A 25,077-nucleotide genomic window follows, 5' to 3' on the forward strand; every position below is an offset into this window, starting at 1 on the left:
CTAATTTATTAAAACACATGGATTGTGGTATCTGAAAAACGATGTAGGCCTTTGGGAGATGGCAGAAGGGTGAAGTGATATATAGGGAGTGATGAGGACTTTTAGAAGAGGGAAGTAGGAAACATTTAAGAGTGTTATAGCTCACAGGCAATTCTTGACGACTCCTAGGAACAAATATGCAGATTTTTAAGCATGCTTTTGATGGATGATATTTAATAAGTCCTGATAATTTAACTTTCCCTAACCCCAATTAGTATCTGTGTTGTTTTTGTGACCCAACATCACTCAATCTTCTTCTGGTTCTCATAGCCTGTGAGGCATCGTTTTCTGGCTCACCCATAATGCCAGTGATTTCCATGGAGTTAATTCACCTAAACCCTCTGAGGTGATCACGTGACCCAGCCTGGCCAATCTGAACACTGCAATCCTCAGGCCATAGTGAGTGCTTGAGCGATAGGCACGTGACACATGAGAGCCAATAGAACACAATTAGACTTTTACTGTTAGCCACCTGGGGGAGACATTCACTCTTGCTCAATTTGAACCCAAAGGGAATGGTCTTCTTATGGGAAAAGATTGATAAACATTAAAGAGAGAGAAAGCCGGAAAGAGGTCACAAGGGGAAATTCATGTCCTGATGGCACTGTTCAAGTCCCTATAATAATCTACCACTAGTTTTTTTCTTTTTAAATGTTTTATTTATTTTTAAGACAGAGAGAGACAGAGCATGACTGGGGATGGGGCAGAGAAAGACGGAGACACAGCAACTGAAGCAGGTTCCAGGCTCTGAGCTGTCAGCACAGAGCCCGACACGGGGCTTGAACTCACGAACTGTGAGATCATGACCTGAGCCGAAGCTGGACACTCAACCAACTGAGCCACCCAGGCGCCCCATCTACCCACTAGTTTCTTAGTTACATTCTTTTCATGCATGAGCCAATTTTCCGTCACGTTTAATTAGAAATCCTAACAGGCTCGGTACAGAAATACTTTTAAAACTCAGTTTTGGAAATTACTTTTGGTCATCATAGTTTTGTTCGATATAAAGAGAAGGCACTTAGGGCCATTTCTGTTTTCTCTTTCCAGATGATTAATTTTCTCACTAGGAATATAAATTATGAGACAGACGGAGAAGTTTGGTTCTAGTCTTAATTACCAAATTGTAATAGGCTGTGTGCAGATTTTTACGAAGCATCTGGGGTAGATGCTAGAAATAGTGGGTACATTTCCGAGTTTTTTGGTATTTCAAAGGACTGAAGAATAAAAGAGTATCTTAAAATTTTCCAGCAAAACTAAAACCCAAGAAAGAACAATTTGGAGGAAAGCAAATGTTCATCGTTTTAATCTGTAGTGGTGTTATGTGTCACTATCAGCATATCTTATTTGGGAAAAATCAACAATCTTCAATATGATGTGCCTTTAGAAATCATTACATATATATATATATGTATATATATTACATGTATATATATACATATATATATATATACACATATACATGTATATATATATACACACACATATATACATATGTGTGTGTATATATATTTGTAAATTGAACAATTTATAATTTAAAAAATTTGTCTTCAAGTAAAGAATGTTATAATGATTTCTCTAATAATAACGAACATCAGTACACTGAATGAGAAAGATAGCATCTTAATTCCTGCTTTATTTTTAGTAACATTCATTTCCTCTAGGGATTTTACTCTTTAAGTCTAGGAAACTCACATTCCACCCACGGGGCTGCAATCCTGTATTTATTACCATGACTCATTTGGTATATCCTAAGAAATAAATAACATCCAGAAAGAAGAAATGCTGGGATGCTGGGACCATATAGTATGAATTAGAATTTTCGTATCATATGTGAAACAGAAGATGAATCTATTTTTTTAAAATGTTTCTTTTGAGAGACAGTGAGAGCATGAGTGAAGGAGGGGCAGAGAGAGAGAGAGATGAAGAGAGAGAATCTCTAGCAGGCTCCATGCTGTCAGCGTGGAGCCCGACATGGCGCTCTGTCCCCCAACTGTGAGACCGCGACCTGAGCCAAAATCAAAAGCCGGACGCTTAACTGACTGAGCCACCCAGGCGCCCCAAGATGAGTCTATTTTTGACTATCTAATGGATTTGTAGAAAACCAAGCTAAGCTGTCAATTCCCAGCATGTCTGCTCTAGTTTAAGTACAACTTAACACCATGAACTTGAGAATATAATAAATGGTAGGGGTTGAGGTAAGGGAAGCTCTGTCAAACTCTGAGTGGCATATTTAGAAGAAACACAGATAAAGACTGCTCTTGATTGCAAAGAAATTTTTGAGTCCTAGGCTATGGAAGCTTAAATGTAGCATCTATTTGAAGTCCATACTGACTTGTGCCAAGAGCTGACCGTAGATGACTTATCTCTGATGAATATTTTATCAAGAGTTTACATCTCTTACCTGTGAAACTTCAAAATCTGCCTGGAGATTTCCAGATGTTAAGCCACTTAGAAGAACAATTTCATTTTCTTTTGGCTGCTGGACATTCATGGAGCTGATAAGTTTTGGAAGATCTGGTGAAACGTTGACCAATTTCTGTAGAGGAAGAATCTTTATTAGTTTAGATGATTTCTTTTCACCTCCAAAACACTACCCCCAAACTACTTACTTGCAAAAATAATATACCTGAATAACTACACCAATGATAGATTACTTAATCTACTAAGATTATTACTAGACGAAGTGTGAAGCTGAAACTTGAAGGTTTACACTGGAATAGGAAATCACTTAAAGCTTTAAAAACTCTTTGCTTCTAAATATGCCAAAGTAGACATTTAATAATTACTGTCACACCACAGGTATGCATAGTAGGGGTTTTTTCTTTCCTTTAAAACCTGGAATGAGGGACTTGTCTAATCACCATCTGTTTTAACAAAGTCAATAATCATAATATCAATAATAAAATAATTTCTAACATTAATTTTGCTCTATGTACCAGGCACTGTGCTAAACTCTGCACACATGTTACATTTTAGTACATTTAATCCCCACAACACCCCCATACTGATTAGGTCCCGTTACTACTTTCTATATTTTGCACATAAGTAGCCTGAGGCCCAGAGAAGATGAGTTCACACAAGTTTAGGCAGCTAAGTGGATGGCAGGTTTCTACGCTTAGCTGTAGAAGAAGACTGTCTCAAATCCCTCCCATAAATCTTCAAACACACAGTCCTTAAGATGCCAACTTGCTTTGGTCCCTCCTTCTCTCTCTGTGACTCTGCACCACAAGTCCCCTAAACGAAATGATATGTACACTTTTTTTTAATCCCTCCAGTACTACATGGATGAATGACGTCGGAAGCTCTGCGGAAGTCTGTAATGGGTAAGCTGTATGGGCAATTGGGTTTGAGAAGCTTCAGGTGCAGCACTGGCAAGGGAACAAAAAACAAAACGAAACAAGAGCGCCTGGGTGGCTCAGTGGGTTAAGCTTCCGACTGCGGCTCAGGTCATGATCTCGCAGTTCGTAAGGTCGAGCCCCGCATCCGGCTCTGTGCTGACAGCCTGGAGCCTGCTTCGGATTCTGTGTCTCCCTCTCTCTCTGCCCCCACCCCTGATGGCACTTGTCTTTCTGTGTCTCAAAAATGAATAAATGTAAAAAAAAAAAACCCAATTAATTCTTCCTATTGGACCCCTTGTTAGCTCTCGGTCCAAAGGACTGAGGGGTCCTTCAACGTCTTGCACGTTGTCAAGGATTTACGTCGGGATCATCACAACCTCAGATGAGCCTGGAATATGTAGCTGCTGGAGAACGCACAAGTGCGAGCCCCAGATGAGTGTAGGGCTGGGAAACCAAGGTCAGAGACCAAGCGTTTCCTCAAAGCAGCAGGAAGGAGCAGACCTGAGACCCGCAGAGAAGGGCTGGTTGGTATCCAGCAGGTTGGGAAAAGCCTTGGAGACATCATCCCAGGCGGGGTGTTTGAGACGGGATGAAGACGGGGGGCTCAAAAAGCCACTATCAGGCCCCGTGGGCAGGAAAAAGCGCCTGTTTGGAGAGCGGCCCCGTTATCTTGGGAAAGCAAGCATCACAAGCATAAGGAAGGCAAACTGTGGGAGGTGGCAGGGAGACGGTCAGGGAATGGGCCGTGATGACACCATCCAGCTAAAGAGTCTCCAACGAAATGAGCATCATTTATGGAAAACGTCACGTCAGCTGTCTGGTCAGCGCAGGCAGCCCTTGTCATGAGCTCCCGGGGAGTCCGTGCTCCCAGCATTACCTGCTGCAGGTGCTCCGTGCTGCACGCATCCTTGTTCACATCCAGGTTCACGAAGCAAACCTGAGAAAGAGGGCAAAAACAGCCATGTAAGTGAAAAACCGTGGCAGTTCTTTCAGAAGAAAGCAGGAATCCATTTGGGGAAAATGATGTAAGAATCCTGCACGTTTTGTGTAGTTGATCTGATACAGAAATGGCCGCTGTACCTTTGGGCTTCTATGCAAACCTCTAAGGCCCTCCTCACAAATCCCTGGATTCCACAGAGCGCCCCTTTCCGTTCGTGGCACAACAAACCAGACAGTCTCTTTGTGTTCAAGTCCATGTAAGTCACAACAAAATCTGCAGGCTTATACAGGGTTAGCAAAACTCATGAAATAAGAAAAAAGACTTGGTCACCCTTGGAACCTCTGTTTATAAATGCAGTGAACGTTTCTCTCCATTTCTCCCTTTTTTCCCCTCATCTTCCCTTTCTCTTCTCATTTTTAATACAGTGCAGGAAAAGTGGATTTCTCTTTGTTTCAGGGTTTTAGCTGATTTATTTAATCCTGCTGTATAGTTTGCCTCTTTTTAGCCATCTTAAATAAGTGTCTGAATAGGCTGAGTATGAAAACAACAGTGACAACATTAAAAAAGAATTCAGAACAACAGTAAGAGAATGGTTGTAGTTTAAAGCTCAAACACAGCACAAGAAAAAAATCTATGGGCATTCACATGGAGATGGGGAGAAGAAAACTTAGAGAACAAAGAGGTGAGATGTATTCTTTTTTCCCTCTGAAATTAATTAATTGATGAATTTGAGTATAGTTGGCACATAATGTTTTATCAGTTTCAGGTGTACATAGTGATTAAAGTTTCTTATTCTTAACAAGTTAATTTGCCCATATAAAACTGATAAAATTAATTATTTGGCTATTTAGTCAGACGTTTGGGTCAATTCCTGGAAGCATACACACCCTTCTGATTTCAGTTAGTTGTTCGGGGTCATGATTTCCTAGAGTCCATCCTTTTTCTTTTTGAGGTTTAATAAGAAACATAATTGAAAGACTTTGGGTAAGTCTTTAAGAACTACGTAGTTAGGGGCGCATGGGGGGCTCAGTCAGTTAAGTGCCCAACTCTTGATTTTTGCTCAGGTCATGATCCCGGGGTTGTGGGATAGAACCCTGTGTTGGGCTCTGCACTGAGCATGGAGCCTGCTTAAGATTCTCTTTCTCTTTCCCTTTCCTCCTCTCTCCAGCTTGCACCCTCTCTCTCTCTCTCTCTCTCTCTCTATATATATATATATATATATATATATATGTATATATATATATAATAAATTAAAAATAAAAAAAGAACTACAATAGTTATACATTGCTAAATTTTTGTAAAGATCACTACTGTTTTACTTCCCATCAATGGAAGGTTTTCTGGATTTCTGAACTCACAATATCCTTGCAGCATATCCCTAGGATACACTATCTGCTTGTTAAGAACAACTTGATGGGCATTTGGGGGAAGAAAGGGCATGAACCGCCATCCACATTCTCACTTAGAGGTTCTCCTCCTTCGGGTTAATAAGATGGCTAAATAGGGAGGATTTAGCTCTGGGCATGAGCTCCTGTAGGGGCAGCACAAATGGTGACATAAATAGTAGATGGTGCTTGGAAGGAGTGCACGGTTTAGAGCAGTTTGCAAATACTCATGCAATAATCGGAACTTTGCCCTTGGAAGCCTGGTTCAATATCTATGAGTCCTCAGGGGCGTTGAATAACATGCAGCAACTGCAGTTGCTGAATTGACTCGACGGTTTTCCATTCACCTTGAAGAAAGGTGGGTTACCTTGACTCGGGCATCACAAGGCTCTTCTCTCACAGTGGCAGAGGACAAAGCAGAAACCAAAGCAAGGCATCTATAATAACGACTTCTCTGCCCACTGATATTGTCTTTTGTTCTCTGAAGATGGGCTTTCTTTTTATTCATTCTGGATTGTCATGTAAAACTCTGCCTACATTTGGAAGAAACCCTTCACACTTGCCAGCTGGGCCGAGACTAGAACAAAGCCAGACATAAACCAATCGCTTGCTTACACTTGGCACACGGATCTTTCCAGATCTTGGTGGGAGAGGATGATCTAGGTTTTTAAGGGCCTGATGTACATACAAGGTCTGAAGACCTTTTTACAAAAAAGAGTAACAAAATCAAAAATTCTTTTTTTTTTTTAATTTTTTTTTTTTTAACGTTTATTTATTTTTGAGACAGAGAGAGACACAGCATGAACGGGGGAGGGGCAGAGAGAGAGGGAGACACAGAATCGGAAGCAGGCTCCGGGCTCCGAGCCATCAGCCCAGAGCCCGACGCGGGGCTCGAACTCGTGGACCGCGAGATCGTGACCTGAGCTGAAGTCGGACGCTCAACCGACTGAGCCACCCGGGCGCCCCTCAAAAATTCTAAATCACAAGTGAAAGTGGATACTCATTTATTTAGAAGAAGAAATCATTCACAAATACCAAATTTAAAAGAGGTAACAAACATCACAAACATGACAACCTCCAGAAAAAAAGATATTTTAACTGATCTACTGCCTAATACACCTCCATAATACTTTTTATCTACGTTTCTGGCTTCATTTGATGGTAGTTTTATAACATTTTCCCTGGATAGAGAAGAAACATAATTCAGTCTTAACCTAATACTGTTGGTAGATTTTTTCAACTTCACTAAGTTTTATTGATAATATTTTATACATTTTCCAACTTTTCAAATTCAGTGGGAAGCCACTCTAAAAGTTCTTTCATATAGGAGTCGTTGTAGGCCTGCTCATTACTTGTTATACCACTACAAGTCTACAAACATGAGAATTTGGCTATATTCTCTTCTTGTTTGATTCTCATTTAAAAAGAAAAAAAAAAGGCATGGTGCGATTATAATTTTTCAATGTTATCAAACAAATTTCCTCCAGGAGAGAACTTCTGTGTTGACCAGGCATCAGTCAGAAACCAGTCTTGTCTTTATAAGTTCACATGTCTGATGACGGAAGAATTCTCCACAGAATAGCTTCTGCCTTATAAACCTTGTTTTCTCTCCACTATCTGTATGTTTCCAGTAGGACGTATTTACATTGTGAAACCATTTCTGACCTGACACCTACATGTCTCAATGTCTGGCTGAGTTGCCACTGTCGATGGTAAAGGTATTCCTGGGAGCCATTATTACATGTGTATGGCTAGCAATTGCCTAACTATATACAGAAGTGACCTCAAATTGTATAAAAATATCTTATGTATACACGACCCCACTCAATTTCCTTCAAGTCAGACCCCACACACGTCTGCGGTCACTCCAATGACCCTCAACATAATAAAGGGTAGTGGGGAGTCTCATTGGAAGGAGATCATTGTAGTTAAAAGATCTTCCTTTTGAAAATTTTGAAAATTTTACAAGCATCTAACCACTTGAGCTTGTGGGAGGGGGCAATGGACACATGCGGAGCCCTGACTTTTAGGCTCTGAATTTTAGGCTTTAGAGTGAATCCACTTCATGCCAAAATGGTCTGTGTAATGGTTCCTCTCCAAATGTTCACTCTCTGAGGCCTTGGTTTCTTTATGGAGATGTAGGCACCCACTAAGACCGAACTCCAAGTGGAGAATGTGACAAGCTTGTGTCCAGAAGAGTTGGGGGATGGTGGGTATGGGGTAGGAGGTTGTGCAAGGTGAGGAGAGGGGGAAATGCGCCTCATTTCCGAGGGGTGTGGTTTTGGTGCTGGGTTCTGAGAAGACAAACAATGCGCGTTATTGTTCTTGTTCTCAGGGAGTTACGGTCTGGAGGCAGAACGCATTCTTTGAATCTATGAAGAATATTATTACAGAAGTGAGAAGCCTGCCATTACAGAAATGGTGGAGAAGGAAAGTGGGAGAATGTGGTCAACCACCAATGGCATTGCAGAGAAGGCCGGATTTGAGGGGAGCAGGCAGGACAAATTTACAATGGCACAAACCATGAATAGATGATCTCCCCCACCGCCCCCATCAGCCCCAGCTGAGTGAGGGCGAGAGGCTCTGAATTAAGCACAAGGTGAAGAGAGGGAGAAGAAAGGGGCTGCGACGACCAAGGTGAGGGGCACATCCTAGAGAAATTCCAGAAGTGAGGCCCAAGTTGGTGAGCAATATGCCTTTCTTTCTACGCTATGAAGAATCTGGGCATACCTCAGCAGACTTTTTAAAGAGGTGAGGTAAAGAGGAACTCATCATTGTATGCTAGACTCCCAGTGCCGTGAGAGTTGAGAAAGACCCGAGGGTTAGCATTTCCCTTCCAACAAGTAAGGCTGTTCCCTGTGTTGTTGCAGGAGGGTATAAGGAAACAATTGGTGATGGAAGTTGAAAAGAAGTTTCTGGGGGTTTCGGGTGAGTGTTTTATGTGACTCAAATATGACAGCCTGGGAGAGTCTGCATTATGGTTCTATGGGCCGTGCGTTGAAAGGGGTCCCTTCAGCAGAGAAAATGCTGCAGGCAGGGAGGCTGAATGTCTGAGATACCAGTCACCTGGGAATAAGATGTAACCTTTCTGTGTTGACTCTTCATCTCGGTCTGGGGTGATGCTACTGAGTCATCTGTAAAATGCCTGAATGTGCAAATCCAAAAGTACCAACTGATCCAGAGAAATGTTGTTTTAAAGTATGTGTGTTTACTTAATAATCTCTTGAGCACCGTTATTTCCCTTCAGCCTTTGCTAGATGGTTTATTCACGAAGGCAGGCCTTGCTCGTTACTGAATTCTTAGTGTTTAGCGAAGCCTGGCATTGGGTAGGTGCTTAATAAATGCTTGTTGATCGATGCATAGGCACGAATAGAGTGGAAGCACTGTCTCAGGTGTTACAAGCATCTTACCTGTAATAATTATTTTCCTTATTTATGTAGTGAATTCCAATGTTATCAGTAAACAAAGCTGTCTTCCAATAAGGACATAAGGGAATAGACAGTGAAGTTTATAGAATTAACTGAACTAATGTTAATCCAGCAATTGCTACTGTTTAAAGTACTTAGATTGGCTTCTTTGTTCTGTGATTAAGGATTTGCTAAAAAACAGAAAAAAGCAAAAATTGAGAACCAGAATTGGTAATAAATACAGGTAAAAGGTATTAACAGTTTTCTTGCAATAGAAGCTCCTTTTCTCTTCATATAAAATACCTTTCGTGTTGTCTGTTTGTGTCCCGTTCGGAGCACCTGCAGACATGCTCAGCCGAGATAGACGGAAACACACATCATCCCCGAGAGAACACAGACCCCTCTTTTCTTGCCTACCTAACAAAGTGAATTTTGTGGTTTTATGTACCTTTCAAATGCAAACGCCTCTCTTCTGTCATTATCACAGTTTTAAAACAAAAGGTTGGAAGAGTATCACTGAGAAAATGATGCCACTTTATGATTGTGGTTTTTACATAATCTCATCAAATAGTCTTCAAAAGTTATTTGTCGATCCTAAACATTCTACTGCTATTTCATCTGCTAAGTGTTATGGATTATTTAGTCAAGCAATACCAATTATTTATTTCACTCTAGGTCCCTTTTCATAAATGGAGGAGATTATAGGCATGTTATAAAATAGTATTTCACTATGAGATTCTAGAAAACAGTGATATAAGACCTATTTTGGTCCAAGCCCCTGTGAGAAAAAGGTTAACATTCAAATGTAGTAAAACAGGAAAAAAGAAATAATTTGAAGTGGATTGTAACCCACAGCATCTTCTGTGAGTTAATTGCACTTATTGAATAGCTTTAAATATTTATTATTTATTTATTTATTGTAGAAGTCAGACAAAAGCAATTTTAAGTCAGACAAAAAAGTGTCAGACAAAAGACATACCGTATGTCATGTAACAGGTTTGACATTTTGAACAGAAACCAGAGAAAAAGAACTGGTGATGACTGTCAGGGGCAAACTCCCACTGCATGTGGACAGTTTTTTTTTTTTTTTTTTTTAATTTGAGAGAGAGAGAGAAGGGGGTGGGGATCACGAGTGGGGCAGGGGTGCAGGGAGACAGAGAATCTCAAGCAGCCTCCATGCCCAACACGGAGCCCTGCTGTGGGGCTTGATCTCACATCCATGAGATCATGACCCGAGCCAAGATCAAGAGTCAGTTGCTCAACTGGCTGAGCCACCCCGGCGCCCCTGTATGTGGACAGTTTTATTTTTGCATGGGCTCTTCAGGTGGTTAATGCAATAGTTGAGGAATGTCATCGCATTACACATCCAGGAGCGCCAAAAGGCGCCCAGAGGCTGCACACCAGCAGGGCTTTTAATCCAGGGTTCCGGGCCTTTGACTTCTGCTGGGTATTGTCATCGCTCCTGATGTCAGCTGAATCCTGTGAAGGCGGTCATTCTATCTGGAGGCACTGCTTAGAAAAGGTTAACCAGAAGCATCATGTCAAATTGCCTTTAAAATCTCGGCATTTGAATGCTTACTATGACCAAATATACACTTAAGCTTTAACTCAGAAGAAACTCAGTCCCTTCCTTCCGCGGCTTCTAACAATGCAGCCATCTGGCCATGTGGAAAGGATGGGACCTCTATTTGACGGTATTAAAATGCCCATCTACGCATCTTCCAAAGAAAAAAACTGCCTCATTTCTTACCCCAGCCAAAAGACGCCTACTAGATTCAGGATCGTGGACCAAAATTCTCTTTGAAGGAATATGGCATTTTTCCGGATGAGTAGTTTAGACTGATGATAAGTAAAATGGCAATTTAGGCATCAACGTTGTTATGTCATGATGCTGTCAGACATTCTCGAACACACCCGATGTTTGGAATGATAACGGTATTTGTATCCAGTTACTATTGCTTTAAAATGATTGCAGAGATCACACAAAATGAAATACAAAATGTTACTTACACTGAAGACTGTCAAATCTCTCTGCTTTTTAAACTGCCAATATTTTTTAAAAATATCTTAGAATTGCTGTTTTGAGGAAAGCTAGTCAAGCATTTTGTGACGAGAGACTCAGTGAAAGGTACTGGAATTTCTAAACTGTGCCAGATAGTCTAGCCGTACATCCAGCCAATTTTATTGCTAACTTAAAAAATAAAGAAGTATGCTACTCAATTGTTTATTTTCCCACTATTTTTGTTGTGTCAAAAGCCACTTCTTTTGGAGAAAAAGGAAATACTTAGATACGATATCTGGTATACATTTACCAGTTGAAGAACACACTGTATTTAAATTTCCATTTTGAAGATGTGCTTTACTGAGATGTAATTCACATGTGACTTATCCCTTTAAAGTATACTTCAGTGGTTTTTAATACATTCCCAGGATTGTGCAACCATCACCGCAATTAACTTTAGAATATTTCTTCACCCACGAAAGAAGATGTATTTATGAGCAGTTAGTCTCCCTTTCTCCCCGCAAATCCCCCGAACCCAGCCCTAGGCAACCACTAATCTACTTTGCGTCTCCACACATTGACCTATTTTGGACATTTCATATAACCAGAGTCGTTCAATATGTGTTTTTTTCTGATGACTGATACAACATCATTTTTTTAACGTATCGACTGGACAATTCTATACAATAGGCTGCGTTCACTGCGATAAGTTTAATCACTATCTGTCACCATCCAGCTTATTACAATATTACTGACTATATTCTCTCTGTTGAGCTTTTCACCTCTGTGGCTTATTTATTTTATAACTGGAAGTTTGTACCTTTTAATCCCCTTCACCTATTTCACCCATCCCCCTACCCACCTCCCTTTGGGCATACCTACATAAAAGCTTTCTGACTATAACTGTCGTCTCTTGTCTCCTTAGTGATGAGAGCTTTCTCCCATCATCTCCTCCCACTGAAAGGGGTAGTATTAAGGAAAAATGATGCCCAAGGATGGTGGGGGCAGAGATGAGTCAAATTTCCCTTGGAACAGAATTTATCTGGGCACTCTACCTTGCTTGTATGTTAAATTGAAAGGGAAAAAGAATGCATAGGATACACTTGTTTCCACTTTGTTTACTTTTTCTTTCACAGAGGTTATTTAGATTTCCAATGCATAAAGAGCCGAGATAAACTTCTGAACTCTCAGGATTCATGCTCTGGTATAGTGCAGACAAAGAAAAGCCAAATGTTGATCAAATATCAAGCAGATAAATTATTATAGACATCACTGATGATGGTGAAGGATCTTCCACTCATCAGCAAAGATTTGGTTTCTTTGGGAATCAAGATGACCTTTCAACTCTTCACTTTGCCTCCTGTAAGTAAGCCAGATTTCAGAGAGCCACGGGAATCATCATCAATAGGGATGATTTAATAGGGAAAATTCTTTTCTAAGGTGTGTGGAGCATGTATTGAGCAGGGGGAAGTAGTCAGAGGATTCATGTCTTCTGATGAGTGAGCTGGACCTCAGGAGGTGGTTAGTTGAGATGATCTGTTTGCTGACCCTAAATCACTCATATCTAGAACATGAGATTCTTATCCATTATCAAGTTAAATATGATGATTCTGTACATCTCATCCTTCGAAATTCATTGTGCCTACACTGCTGTTTGAAAAAAATAAGTTCTTACCACTCTCTTGGGTGCTATCTGTTCAAAAAATTTAACTCTCCTTAATCTGGATAAGTATGCTCCAGTGAAAGCGTGACAGAGAAAACAGGGCTATTCCTGAGGCATGGAAGTCAGGAATAACCCAGATCCCCAAAGTATGAACAGTCACGATCAAAGAACAAATAGCAAAGAACTGGAGAAGCAAATAGGCCATGTGACAAGAAAAAAATTCTAGTTTTCCGATCTTTGACAATAATCCTATTTTCCTTTGAGAGGACACATCATTGTTCAGAGAGAGGAAGGCAAACTGTGAGAGGCTGTTAAATACAGAGAACAGACTAAGGGTTGCTGGAGGGGAGGCGGGTGGGAGGATGGGCTAAATGGGTGATGGGCATTAAGGAGGACACTGGTTGGCATGAGTACTGGGTATTACATGTGACTGATGAATCACTAAATTCTACTCCTGAAACCAATACTACACTCTCTGTTAACTAACTTGAATTTAAGTTAAAACAATTCTGTAAGTGGGGCGCCTGGGTGGCTCAGTCGGGTTAAGCGTCCGACTTTGGCTCAGGTCATGATCTCGCGGTTTGTGAGTCTGAGCCTCACGTCGGGCTCTGTGCTGACAGCTCAGAGTCTGGAGCCTGCGTCAGATTCTGTGTCTCCCCTTCTCTCTGCCCCTCCCATGGTCATGCTCTGTCTCTCTCTGTTTCTCAATAATAAATAAACGTTAAAATTTTTAAAGAAAAAATTCTGTAAGTTTCACCAAAAACAATGGAAGAAACTCCAGAGTAAATGACTTAATCATGTCATCTCCTTGGCTGACCCTTGGGAGAATATTCTCCCCTTACATGGCTGGAACAGTCTCTCATCTCTGAGACACAATAGTGTGGGGGAGGCAGGAGGTTGTGCTTTGCCTACAGAGAAGCCGAGCTTCAAAGCCAGCTCTGTCCTTGCTTGATTCTAGTCTACGGAGGGATAATGAAACACTCTGGAGAATGTCTACGAAGACTAAATGAAACATAAAGTAAAGAACATCAGAGCAAATTGGATGACATTTCACTGATTTCTGGGTTATTGTCTATAAGGGTGAATTATTTGAAATTGTCGCTCTTAGATCACACAAAAATGGCACTTTCATAAGGCCCAATCTAAATAATTTGAGAGGGAATATTTATAAAGTGCAGCTATTTCTGACAACGTAAAACAATTAAAAGTTTGGGTCCCTGCACATAGCTCCTCACTCTTCTGCCCAGATCTTTTTCACTTGGTATAAATCTTTGTTCCCGCTTAATTACTGAAACATTATTTATTGATGAACAACATTAAATTATTTTTTCTAAATCTTTATTACTTATGTTTGGACCGTGTATTAGTACAGAGTGCTACATTGGTTTTCAGGGATATAAGACATTTGATGAAGAAATGCCTTCCTTCTTATTCCCAGAAGTAGTTCTGACTTAATTCATCAAAATTCACACCATGGGTAGAGTGCTGCCCTACTCCACACCATGAAACCAGTGGATGTTTGCAACAGACATGAAACTGGGAGCCAAAGGCATACATGGGAGTAAAAAAAAAAAAAATTTAAAGCAGACATGTAGGGAGGTTAAAAACATCAACCACTGCTTAATCGTTATCATTTAAGTTCCTAAATATGAATAGTGCTGCTTGAGAGAACTTACAGACCTAGACACCACAGAACCTCTTTTATGAGAAAAAGGATCTTGAATCAGAAAGAGTAAATACCAAGTTTTACGTGTACAAATCAACCACTAGAATCCGATGCATAATTTCAGTTTCTCAACACAGTACATAAGTGGATATATGGATTAGCTTTACTTTAAACATTAGAAAAAGTCAGCCAGAAATGTACTTTTTGCCAGTGTTGAAAAGTGTATCAGTAAATTGACAAAAATCTTCCTTCGGATGTGACGAAACAACTCATCTTTGACTATGGCATAAAAACCAAATGCTATAGACTTGATAAATTGAATATAAACCTTGCATGGGTTTAAATTTTGTAGAAATTTGTGTTTTAACTCTTCAACTAGCTTTCATTAAGGGTTATTTCCAATTTTTCACCTTTAAAGTAATAAAAGAAAATAAACCTCCAGTGATTGCCTTTCTCCTCTCCTTAAATCCATAGACCTTTGCACAAAAGAAAGGGGGGTAGACACACACGTTTGGGGTCTGAGTACTTCAATTATTTTAGAGGAGTTGAAAAGCAAGTTAAGCACGCAAAATTATCAGGAATAAACGATAGTGACTCTAATTTTAAAATGCAAATAATTTATCTGAACTAAACATCTACCTAGCACATCTCGTATTTTTGAGAGCCGAACCCATAAACAGCTCCAAACTCTACCTCCCCAGGATGCGTTGGGTATATCTGAGCAAAGCCTTTGTGGGTCTTCCGTGATTAAGTGAGACTGCTGTCCACTGGTATGGATAAAAGGTGCAAAAAACAAAAACTCAGTAGCCACTTCCAAATGCATATCCTGGGTGATGTAATGCAGGAACGTGGAGTGACTCCCTAGAGAATTTAGTCCTCCAATCCAGCTGCTAACGGGGTAAAGGTATTTTTCCCTTCTTTTGAACAGCTCTAGATGGACTATCCACATTGATGACTGGCACCAGAAAGCAGGTGTCACGTTCCATTTCACTGGGCTCAGTCTATTTGGCCTGTTCTAGGTCTGCATGTGAAGCCATTAGCTCAAGGCATGTGTCCCAACTACAGTCCCCACAGCTTGGATACTGAGGGCTCTTTAGAGACTCAGTTTAAAATATTCCAACACACAGGCAAGTCTTCGGAAGCAACTTGCTTTTCAGTGAAATAACTATTAAAGTCAAACCTTCGAAAAGTGGAATTTGGAAAGCTGTAGTTTGCATGCAATTAATGAATAATTAGATAAAAATAATTCAAGAAACAAAAAAAAACATGAGAGGGAACATCTATCATAAGGGAAATGATAAAAACTGCGTTTTCGTATTTGTTTCCTTCAACCATGCTTCTGATTAATTAGTAAAATATCCATGTTTCAAAAGACTTTCTGCATGATGAAGACTCTGTGTGTGTGTGTGTGTGTGTGTGTGTGTGTGTCTTGGTGAAACTGACATACATGCTGATTTCTGGCTTCTTTGTCCACTTTGCTTCCCTGAACTTTATTTGTTTAAGGGAACGGCTTCTGGAGAAAAGGCCCTCATAATGGAAGTGCTAATTCAAGTTAGCTCAAGCTGGTAACAAATGCAGCAAGTGAATCTCTGCACACTTCAATTTGGATTATGGAATCAAGTGTTCAAAATAGGTAGGTGACTCAGAAGTTCTGAAAATACTTTCTATTCTCTAACCACTCCAAAAATCATTGACAGGAATAAGGCAGGAGTGGAGTTTTTTGTTTTTTTAAGTTTCAGGTTTCAATGTTTCTGACTTCAATCATGAAAACACCCATTAATTGGACCTCATCATTTACAGAAAAGGAGGAAAATATTAAAAAAAAAATCATTATAGGTTCCCGTCTGAGATTTAAAGTTATAGCTTTCAACTGGAGAATACTGTGAATTGCATATTGGTAGCTTTTGAAAAGCTTCCGAAAGACCCCTCTCTCTGCAAAGAGAGACAGCACTGCCCGGGTAAGCCCAGCATGGGCCGTGAAGTTCGTTCCTTTGTAATGTCTAAACCTCATCATATCATGTCTGTGGCCGGCTAATATTTCCCACTTGAAAGGGACGCAGAGTAAAGCTTAAGAAACATTCCTGGCCTTCAAATAGCTCCACCAAATAAATTTTAATTTCACTAGGAGTAAATGATAAGAAAACGATCAAAAGAATTAACTTTCTAAAATGTAAGTGCAAACACATACCGGAAAATGTGTTTTAGTATTTTTACTGCAGTACAGAACAACAGAATTTTAGAGAAGGAAGTGAATTTAAAAATCATCTGGCTCAACACTTTTATCTGTAAGGAAACTGAATCCCAGGTAAGCAAAGCATACCAAATTCCATAGCTAGGTCCTTCCTTCCTTCTTTCCTCCCTCCTTTCCTCCTTCCTTCCCTCTCTCCTTCCCTTCCTTCCTTTCTGTACTTATTCATCCTACTCACTCATTTATTCACTTAAAGAAAATTAAAGGGCAACCCTTCTATACTTGTGGAGATAAGTACTGACATACAACAGTAAACAAGAAGGTCATGGATCCTTCTCTTCCTTATGATCTGGGGACCTAAAGTATTTATTTGTTAGAAATTAGACCACTTTAAATGAAGACAGAGAGGAATGGATGTTAAACAGAGGTACAAGCTAAAATGATACGGAAATCCAGACAAGGGTAAAGGGTAAAGGTTTTGAGACATGGAGGTTTAGAAAGGCCAGATGGAACTTTGAACACATCAATCTAGGAAACAATGTGGAAAGGTAGATATGCTGGAAGAGAAAGCTAGCAAAATGGTAGATGAAGGTTCCATTGTCGTGATAGGATTCTGTGCTTTCTATTTTAAGCGCTAGGAAGCAACTGGAAGATGATGAAAACTGTAACTTATTTTGCTTCATTGACAGCTGAAGATGGGGGTTGTCAGCTGAGGGGTAGATGCCCCCTGAAATCTCCTTCAATTATCTTTAATGCTTCAAGTCACTGGTGCAAAAGGGCGGCATCCTCCAGATATTTTTACAAGGCTGGCCAGCTTGCTAGAGATCAACTCTGGTGTGAAACTCAGTCACTTCTTTGGTGTTCATGGGGAAAAAATACTATTCACACCAGCCCTTTAAGTTTAGTAGAGTATCTAAATATCTTGGTCAAGAAGGGTTTTGTGTGTGTGTGTGTGTGTGTGTGTGTGTAGGGGTGCTGGCCCCTTTACCATCACCCTGTGCTCTTCATTCTCTTCCCCTCCACCTCATCTCATCACCTACTCCCTCCTTGCTATGCCTGGACTTCAAATTCTCTATCACGCACAACTGTTTCCTTGCTGAACTCCTGACACAACCCAGGCCAGGTGAGGGATGATAGTCGAGAACTGGACTCCAGTCCCAGCTCTGTCCCTCCTGAGCAACTTCTTAAAAGGCTCTGTGTCCTCCTCCATTAAATGAGGAGACAACAGTGTCCATCTCATCAGGTGTTTGGAAGGGTTTAAGACATAGAGCTTATAAACCCTACAAAAGTACATGCTTAATGAATATTTTTGCTTCGCTATTATTATTACTTCTCCATACACTTACCAATATGTAGTTAAAATTATGTACCTCTTTTAGATCAAAGTAATATACACACATGGTTTAAAAGTCTCCATACACTTATCAATATATTTAAAACTATATAGCTCTTTTAAATCTAAATAATAGACACACATGGTTTAAAAGTCTGTTAATGGAAAATATTTGCCTTCTGCCCACCCAACTGTGACACTTCCCAAACTGTTCTTCAATTTCTTCAAGTATACTGCTATTTTTTAAAAAGTTTATTTATTTATTTTGAGAGAGAGAAAGAGAGTGTGCACATGCATGAGTGAGGGACGGGCAGAAAGAGAGAGAGAGAGAGAGAGAGAGAATCTCAAGCAGGCTCTGTGCTGGCAGCTGGGCTCGAATGGATGCTTAACTGACTGAGCCACTGAGGCGCCCCAAGTATACTGCTATTTATTGATCACAAATGTTAGATACGGTCTCCTCACTGTAGATGAGGTTTTAGCAGTCTTAGGCTGTTATCCTTACCTCACTTATCCTCCCCTCTCTCTTCTCCATATTTTTATATCATAATTTTTGACAAATCAATGTTTTGTGTTTGCCTTGTTGTGATCAAGTAATTTGATCAGGAGGAACCACGTTGTATATGTGATTTTCCTTTTTTCAGTAAAACTTATTCTTATTGGATTTAATTCTTGCCTTACGTAGTAGATTGAATCATTGTTCAGCCAATATTCATCCTTTCCCAACTCCATGGGAAGAATCTACTTCTCTGCTCATTAGCTTTGAATTTGGTTCTATGACTTGCTTTGACCGATGAGATGTTAGCATAGGTAATGCAAGCCAAGGCCTGAAATGTATCTGTGTGGCGGGGTTGTCCTCTTTATACTTACCATCTTCCTTACAGGAGCTTGTTCTGAGGCTAGCCTGCTGGGCTTAAGGGGTGTGAAGAACACAAGGAAAAGCCAAGCCCAGTCTTGGAACTCCACAACAACCTGAAGACCCACAGGAAGTATATATTCGAACACTTCTGAAGCATTGTGGTTGACTCTCATACAACAAAAGCCAACTATTATACCTATTTTTTTTTTTTCTGATTAGCTTTCTATTTCACTATTATTCTTCCTTAAAATTGATTTACAAGAGCCTTAAGAATAATGGTTTTCATATCATTAAACACAACGGAACTTTTATTCACTTTTTTCTTTAACCTGGAGACATTTTACTGAGTCCCCTACTCTCTTACTCTCATCCAGGTTGGTTTTCCTCCAGATTTCACACATAGCGGTCTTCTTGGGAGTTTCCAGCTTCTCCTATTTTGGATCTGCTGCTTTCCTTACCCAATGTCTTATTCCTTTTTTATTTCTTTATTTTTAAAATACAATTTATTGTCAAGTTAGCTAACATACAGTGTATACAGTGTGCTCTTGGCTTCGGGAGTAGATTCCCATGATTCATCACTTACATACAACACTCAGTGCTTGTCCCAAGAAGTGCCCTCCTCAATGCCCATCAGCCATTTTCCCCTCCTTCCTACACACCCCCATCAACCTTCAGTTTGTTCTCTGTATTTAAGAGTCTCTTATGGTTTGCCTCCCTCTCTGTTTGAAACTATTTTTTCCCCTTCCCTTTCCCATGGTCTTCTGTTAAGTTTCTCAAATTTCACTTATGAGTGAAAACATATCTTGCTGTTTGCAACAACATAGATGAAACTTAAGGGTATAATGCTAAGTGAAATAAATCTGTCAGAGAAAGACACATATCATATGTTTCCACCCAATGTCTTATTCCTTGATTTACTCTCGTTTTGAATGTGCACATTGTCAAGTAGCTTTCTTAGAAAGGGTGCATGGAGACAGCTTTAGGCAGTGCTCATTTTGGTAAAGTCTTATTTTAATGTTTCTTCATTTTTGAGAGAGAGACAGAGGGTGAGTGTGGGGGGGGGGGGCTGCGGACAGAGAGGGAGACACAGCATCTGAAGCAGGCTCCAGGCTCTGAGCTGTCAGCACAGAGCCTGATGCGGGGCTAGAACCCATGAACTGTGAGATCACAACCTGAGCCAAAGTAGGATGCTTAACCAACGGAGCCACCGAGGCACCCCTTGGTAAAGTCTTACTTTAATCCTCACTTTTGATGGATAGGTTGACTGGATAAAAAATGGGCAGAAGGCATGAACAGACATTTCCCCAAAGAAGACATACAGATGGCTGACACACGAAAAGATGTTCGACATCACTCATCAGGGAAACACAAATCAAAACTACAATGAGATCCCCCCTCATACCGGTTAGAATGGCTAAAATCAACAACTACAGGAAACAACAGGTGTTGGGGAGGATGCAGAGAGTGGGGAGCCCTCTTACACTGTTGGTGGGGGTGCAAACTGGTGCAGCCACTCTGGGGAACAGGATGGGGGTTCCTCAAGAAACTAAAAACAGAACTACCCTATGATCCAGCAATTGTACTACTATATATTTACCCAAAGGATAGAAACATACTGATTTAAAGGGATACATGCACCCTGATGTTTATAGCAACATTATCAACAATGACCAAATTACGGAAAGAGCCCAAATGTCCATAAACTGATGAATGGATAAAGAAGATGTGGTACACACACACACACACACACACACACACACACACTGGAATGTTACTCAGCCATCAAAAAGAAGAAAATCTTGCCATTTGCAATGACATGGATGGAGCTAGAGTGTATTATGCTAAGGAAAATAAGTCAGGCAGAGACAGACAAATGCTGCCACTGCCTGATTCAGGACCATATTCTCTGTGACCAGGAGCAAAAGTCTCTAAGCAACATCCCTAATTCCAGCTACCTCCATTCTACCCCGTTCTGTGCCCAGCTCCTCCCGGCCCCACAAGCTTCATTTTCCTTTAATCTCTAGAGAAATTTTAGTAAGGGGTGTGAGTCGCTCCATGTGCTAAGCGCATATACATACAATTATATCATTATACATGCATTACCCTCCACTTGGTATACGTTAATCCTCACCTGCATTATACCATTATACATACATTACATCAAATTATGTTTCTTAGTCCTCGCCACTCCCAGATAAGGTAGGCACCGCCATCTTAATGCATTCCACTTATCAGCCCTGCTCCTTAAACTCCGGCTGAAAGAGACCGGTAGAATTCCTGAACACACGTAGTTTTCTTTCTTCTACACCTCTGCTCACACCGTCAGCACTATTGTTGTCTGTGCCGTTCCTTACCCCCTCCTAGTGCATCCATTCAGACTTCAAGTGACACGCTGTCTTCTTCAATGACCTCCCTTGCAGGGTTTCTGCAGTTTTGTGCTCCCCCAAGTTTGGTTCTTAATTGCTGCTACAGGGCATTGCAATAATCATGTTAATAGACAGAAGGGTCTTCTTTTAGTAGTTCATGAACTCCTTATTAGAAGTGTTTGCTTATTCACTTTCATCTAAATAAAATTATATATAGTAAAATTTACATTATTTAATGAGGTGGGATACATGCATAGACTCCTGTAAGCACCACAGGGTACAGAACAATTTCAACGCCCCAAAGAATTCGCTTTCGCTGCCCCTTTATGGGCAGAACCTCTCCTCGCCTTTAATGCTTGCGATCACTGACCTGTTCTCTGCCCCTGTAGTTTTACCTTCTCCAAAATGTCATATAAGTGGAATTATATAGTATCTAACCATTTAAAACTAGGTTCTTTCACTTGGCAAAATGCATTTGAGATTTACCCATGTTGTGTTATCTACTGTTTGTTCTTCTTTCTTGCTGGGTAGCATTCCATTGCATGTATCCATTTGCATGTATCAGTTTGCTTATCCATTCACCTGTTTATCAGTATGCACCAATATTAAAGGGACCCCATGTTATATTAAGTGTAGAAAGCGAAACACAAACCATTGTATACAAAATTCCATGATTTATGGGAAGAAAAAAGAATACAAGTATATATTAAAAAGAGAAAAAAAAGAGAGAGAGATCTCCTTCCATTGTGTGAGGGCACAGCAAGAAGGTGGCTGTTTGCAAGCCAGGAAGAGAGTCCTCACCAGAAACTGAACCCTGTTGGACCTTAACGTTCAGCTTTCCAGCCTCCAGAACTGAAAATCTGTTTAAGCTATAAAAATGTAAAATAAAGTAGAAAGAACACTCTTGATTTTGGGGGGCCTGATTGCATCAAATAACAGCGAAAGGATCATTATTGGGAAATGGGAAAGTAAAAATTTTCAGCAGGTTTAAAGTGGACCAAAAAATGGGATGTATTATTTTGACAGGCAGAAATCTGCACATACAGGGCAAGAGATGAGCAGACCTGAGACAAATTTGTAGCCAAATGAGAGGAAAACAGCAATATAATATTAACATAAACATTCACTCTTAAGATCTGGTGTGTAGAATTTTTTTCTTTGAAGCTTCTCCTACATTAAAAATACCTTTTTTTTTCTTTAGAAACTCCATCCAAAATCATTTGATATCTGTATTTTATCTGGGTAGGAAATGCTCTGACATCATGTGTAGGTTTATATCAATCTTTCTCATATATCTTGTCAGATTGTGTCATGTGAAAATTTCCAAGTTAGGACTAAAATATAGTTTTTATTCAATCACACAGTCCACAGCTTGTTGCCTCTGTGATTCATATAACTGACAAAGAGATATTCAGCTAAATAGCTTAAACAACTAAACAGCTTTAGTCTACTTGCCTAAACAGCTTTTTAGCAGCTACATAGGAGTACCATATGAAACCATGTTTTGAACACAATCTTTGTTAATTTTCAATTAACAATAACAACTTGCTTTCTCCAATTACCTGGACCACTTAGTTGTATAAGATGTTAACCAGTACTTGGAAATAATTTTCACCCAAATATTCATATTCTCTTTCTCTCCTCTTCCACCATTTTTTCATGGAAACAACACCAAAAATACATACAATATAGTTTTCTCCATAATTCTGCCTTACAAATGAGTCTTTACTACTGAGGAGTTAGAATTTTATGAAAAGGGAAGGATTAACAAAAGCAGGAGGAAGATGCTGCCGATAATTAATTAAAATCATTAATAATCTCAATTCTAAAATAATTACTGAGTGAGAATGAGCATAATGACTAATACTTATTGAGTCAAATGCTATTCAAAAAACTTTGGGTCATTATTTTACTTATTCTTCATAGCAATCTTATGCAGTAATTATTCCAGTTATCCCCAGGAAACCAAGGCACAGAAAATGTAACCACAGTGTGGGAAACTCCGTGCTACAAGTCATCAAGGGACATTAAAAACGGCTACCCAACGTCTACTGGTTGTGTTAGTCCGTGCTTGGTGCTGTGCAGTGCATTATCTTAGTTCGTCCTCCAGAAGCCCAGTGATGTAGTTATTGTGATTTCTGTTTTCAAGTTGAAGAACTGAGACTTGGATACGTTAAGTAAATTGCGCAAAGTCAGGAAAACACTGTACATAAGAGTGAAGATTAAATTCCAGTCTGCGTGTCTATTTCGATGGATACAATGTGTCCTTATCAAAATAAGGAACCTCATACTTAGGTCAATCGAATCTGAAGGAATCTACTATGGTCTGGTTCAGCAACCCATTTCTACCCTGGGCTCCAAAATCCCTTTGTTTATAGCTTATTGACTATAATAAGAGCTCGATACCAAGAAGCTTAGTGTAGAATCAGAGCACTGCAATGATTTCAGAGTACAAGGAGAACTTGGAAGTTGTCTGTCCAATGAGAAACGCTAATCCACATATATCAAGATGTTCACAGGCATTCCAGGGTTCTCAAGTTAATTGTGTTAAAAGGACCTAAAACTGTTTTTCAGGTTTGTTATCAAATTTGGTGTTTTAACTTTATTTGAAAGATAACTATCTTTCTAGCACAATTTCCAGTGTTTATATGTTTCTTCCAATTTCCTTTCAAGGGAGGTGAACCAGTATTGTCTAAACTATTTCTCTAAGGAATGTTTCACATTCCAGGATATTCTTTGGAATGATTCTTCCTGAAGACTGCATTTCTGGGGCATGGAGTGGGGTGAAGGGAAATGTAAATGTTCAACATACCTTGGGATTATATAGGTCCAACAGTGGTGGACTTCTCTGAATTGATGATTTTGTTTATTTTTACCTTTTTTATTGTGGTGAGAACACTTAACAATATAGTTTTGTTGACTATAGGCACTATGTTCTACAGCAGATCTCTAGAATTTACTCATCTTGCATAACTAGAACTTCAGACCTTGCTATTAGGGGCTGGAAAAGGCTGAACTAATGATTTTAATTGCAAAAATGACTTATTCTAAGCACTACTCTGTGTGATGTTTACTTCTAGGGCTTTAATATATATGCAGCTGAGTCTGTGATGGTGGCTGAGGATTTTTCTCTCCAAGAGGTATCTAAAGTTGGGTTCAATTGGTGGTTGGGATAAATCCATAATGAGCCTGAATTGGGAGAGAAGATGGGCGGCAGGGCTTGGAAGAGGTGTCCCCAGGGAAACAGTGAGAGTACTCAGGTACTCTTAAGTTTGGTGGGTGATTGAGAAAAGACCATGGGAAGAAGAGACACTACCAAGAGCAGTCCATGAGAGGGGAAAGTAGTGGCCTCATCTCTAAGAGCAGGGTCAAAACTGGTGACAGAAGCTTCATGAATCTCCCTGGACTTGGGGCCAATTTTGGAAATATTTGGGGTACCTTGAAATTCTCCATTTTCATACGTATGCTTCAAAGTAGTAAGTGTGACTATTCTTTTCTAACTGTTAAACTTCGTCATGACAACATAATAATGTGGATAATAACAGTAGGCAGGGCGGACTTTGTTGGCTGTAGGTAAGTATACCTAGGGATAGTAGGATCAGGGATGAGAGCTGAAGTCCATTAGCTTTATTATTGTATTATCTATCTATCTATCTATCTATCTATCTATCATCATCATTATTACTGCTATGATGATCATTATTATTATTATATTATTAATACGAGTTGGACTCTCAATTTTACCTATGACTTGGTAAGACACAAATAAGGAATTTTGCTTGGTGATAGCTGTGATATTTGGGTTGAAGTATTTATTTATACTCAGAATATCCAAGGGATGAATTTTCTTGAAATATAGCATTAGCTGTAGTCACTTAAAAAATAAAACAGAAA

The 25,077-nt window shown here is 39.8% G+C and overlaps 1 protein-coding gene across 1 annotated transcript in view; it reads right to left on the reverse strand.

The window, feature by feature from the left end:
- LOC122226738 (SPHK1 interactor, AKAP domain containing) overlaps positions 1-25,077 on the reverse strand; it is a 160,283-nt gene that overhangs the window by 37,367 nt on the left and 97,839 nt on the right. The window contains exons 4-5 of the mRNA XM_042950391.1: positions 4,255-4,314; positions 2,441-2,575 (exon numbers count right to left, since the gene is read on the reverse strand). Of these exons, the coding sequence (XP_042806325.1) occupies positions 2,441-2,575; positions 4,255-4,314 (195 nt within the window). The remainder of the gene's footprint in view (positions 1-2,440; positions 2,576-4,254; positions 4,315-25,077) is intronic.

Source organism: Panthera leo, chromosome C1 (genome assembly GCF_018350215.1).
Source record: "Panthera leo isolate Ple1 chromosome C1, P.leo_Ple1_pat1.1, whole genome shotgun sequence".
Taxonomy (NCBI): domain Eukaryota; kingdom Metazoa; phylum Chordata; class Mammalia; order Carnivora; family Felidae; genus Panthera; species Panthera leo.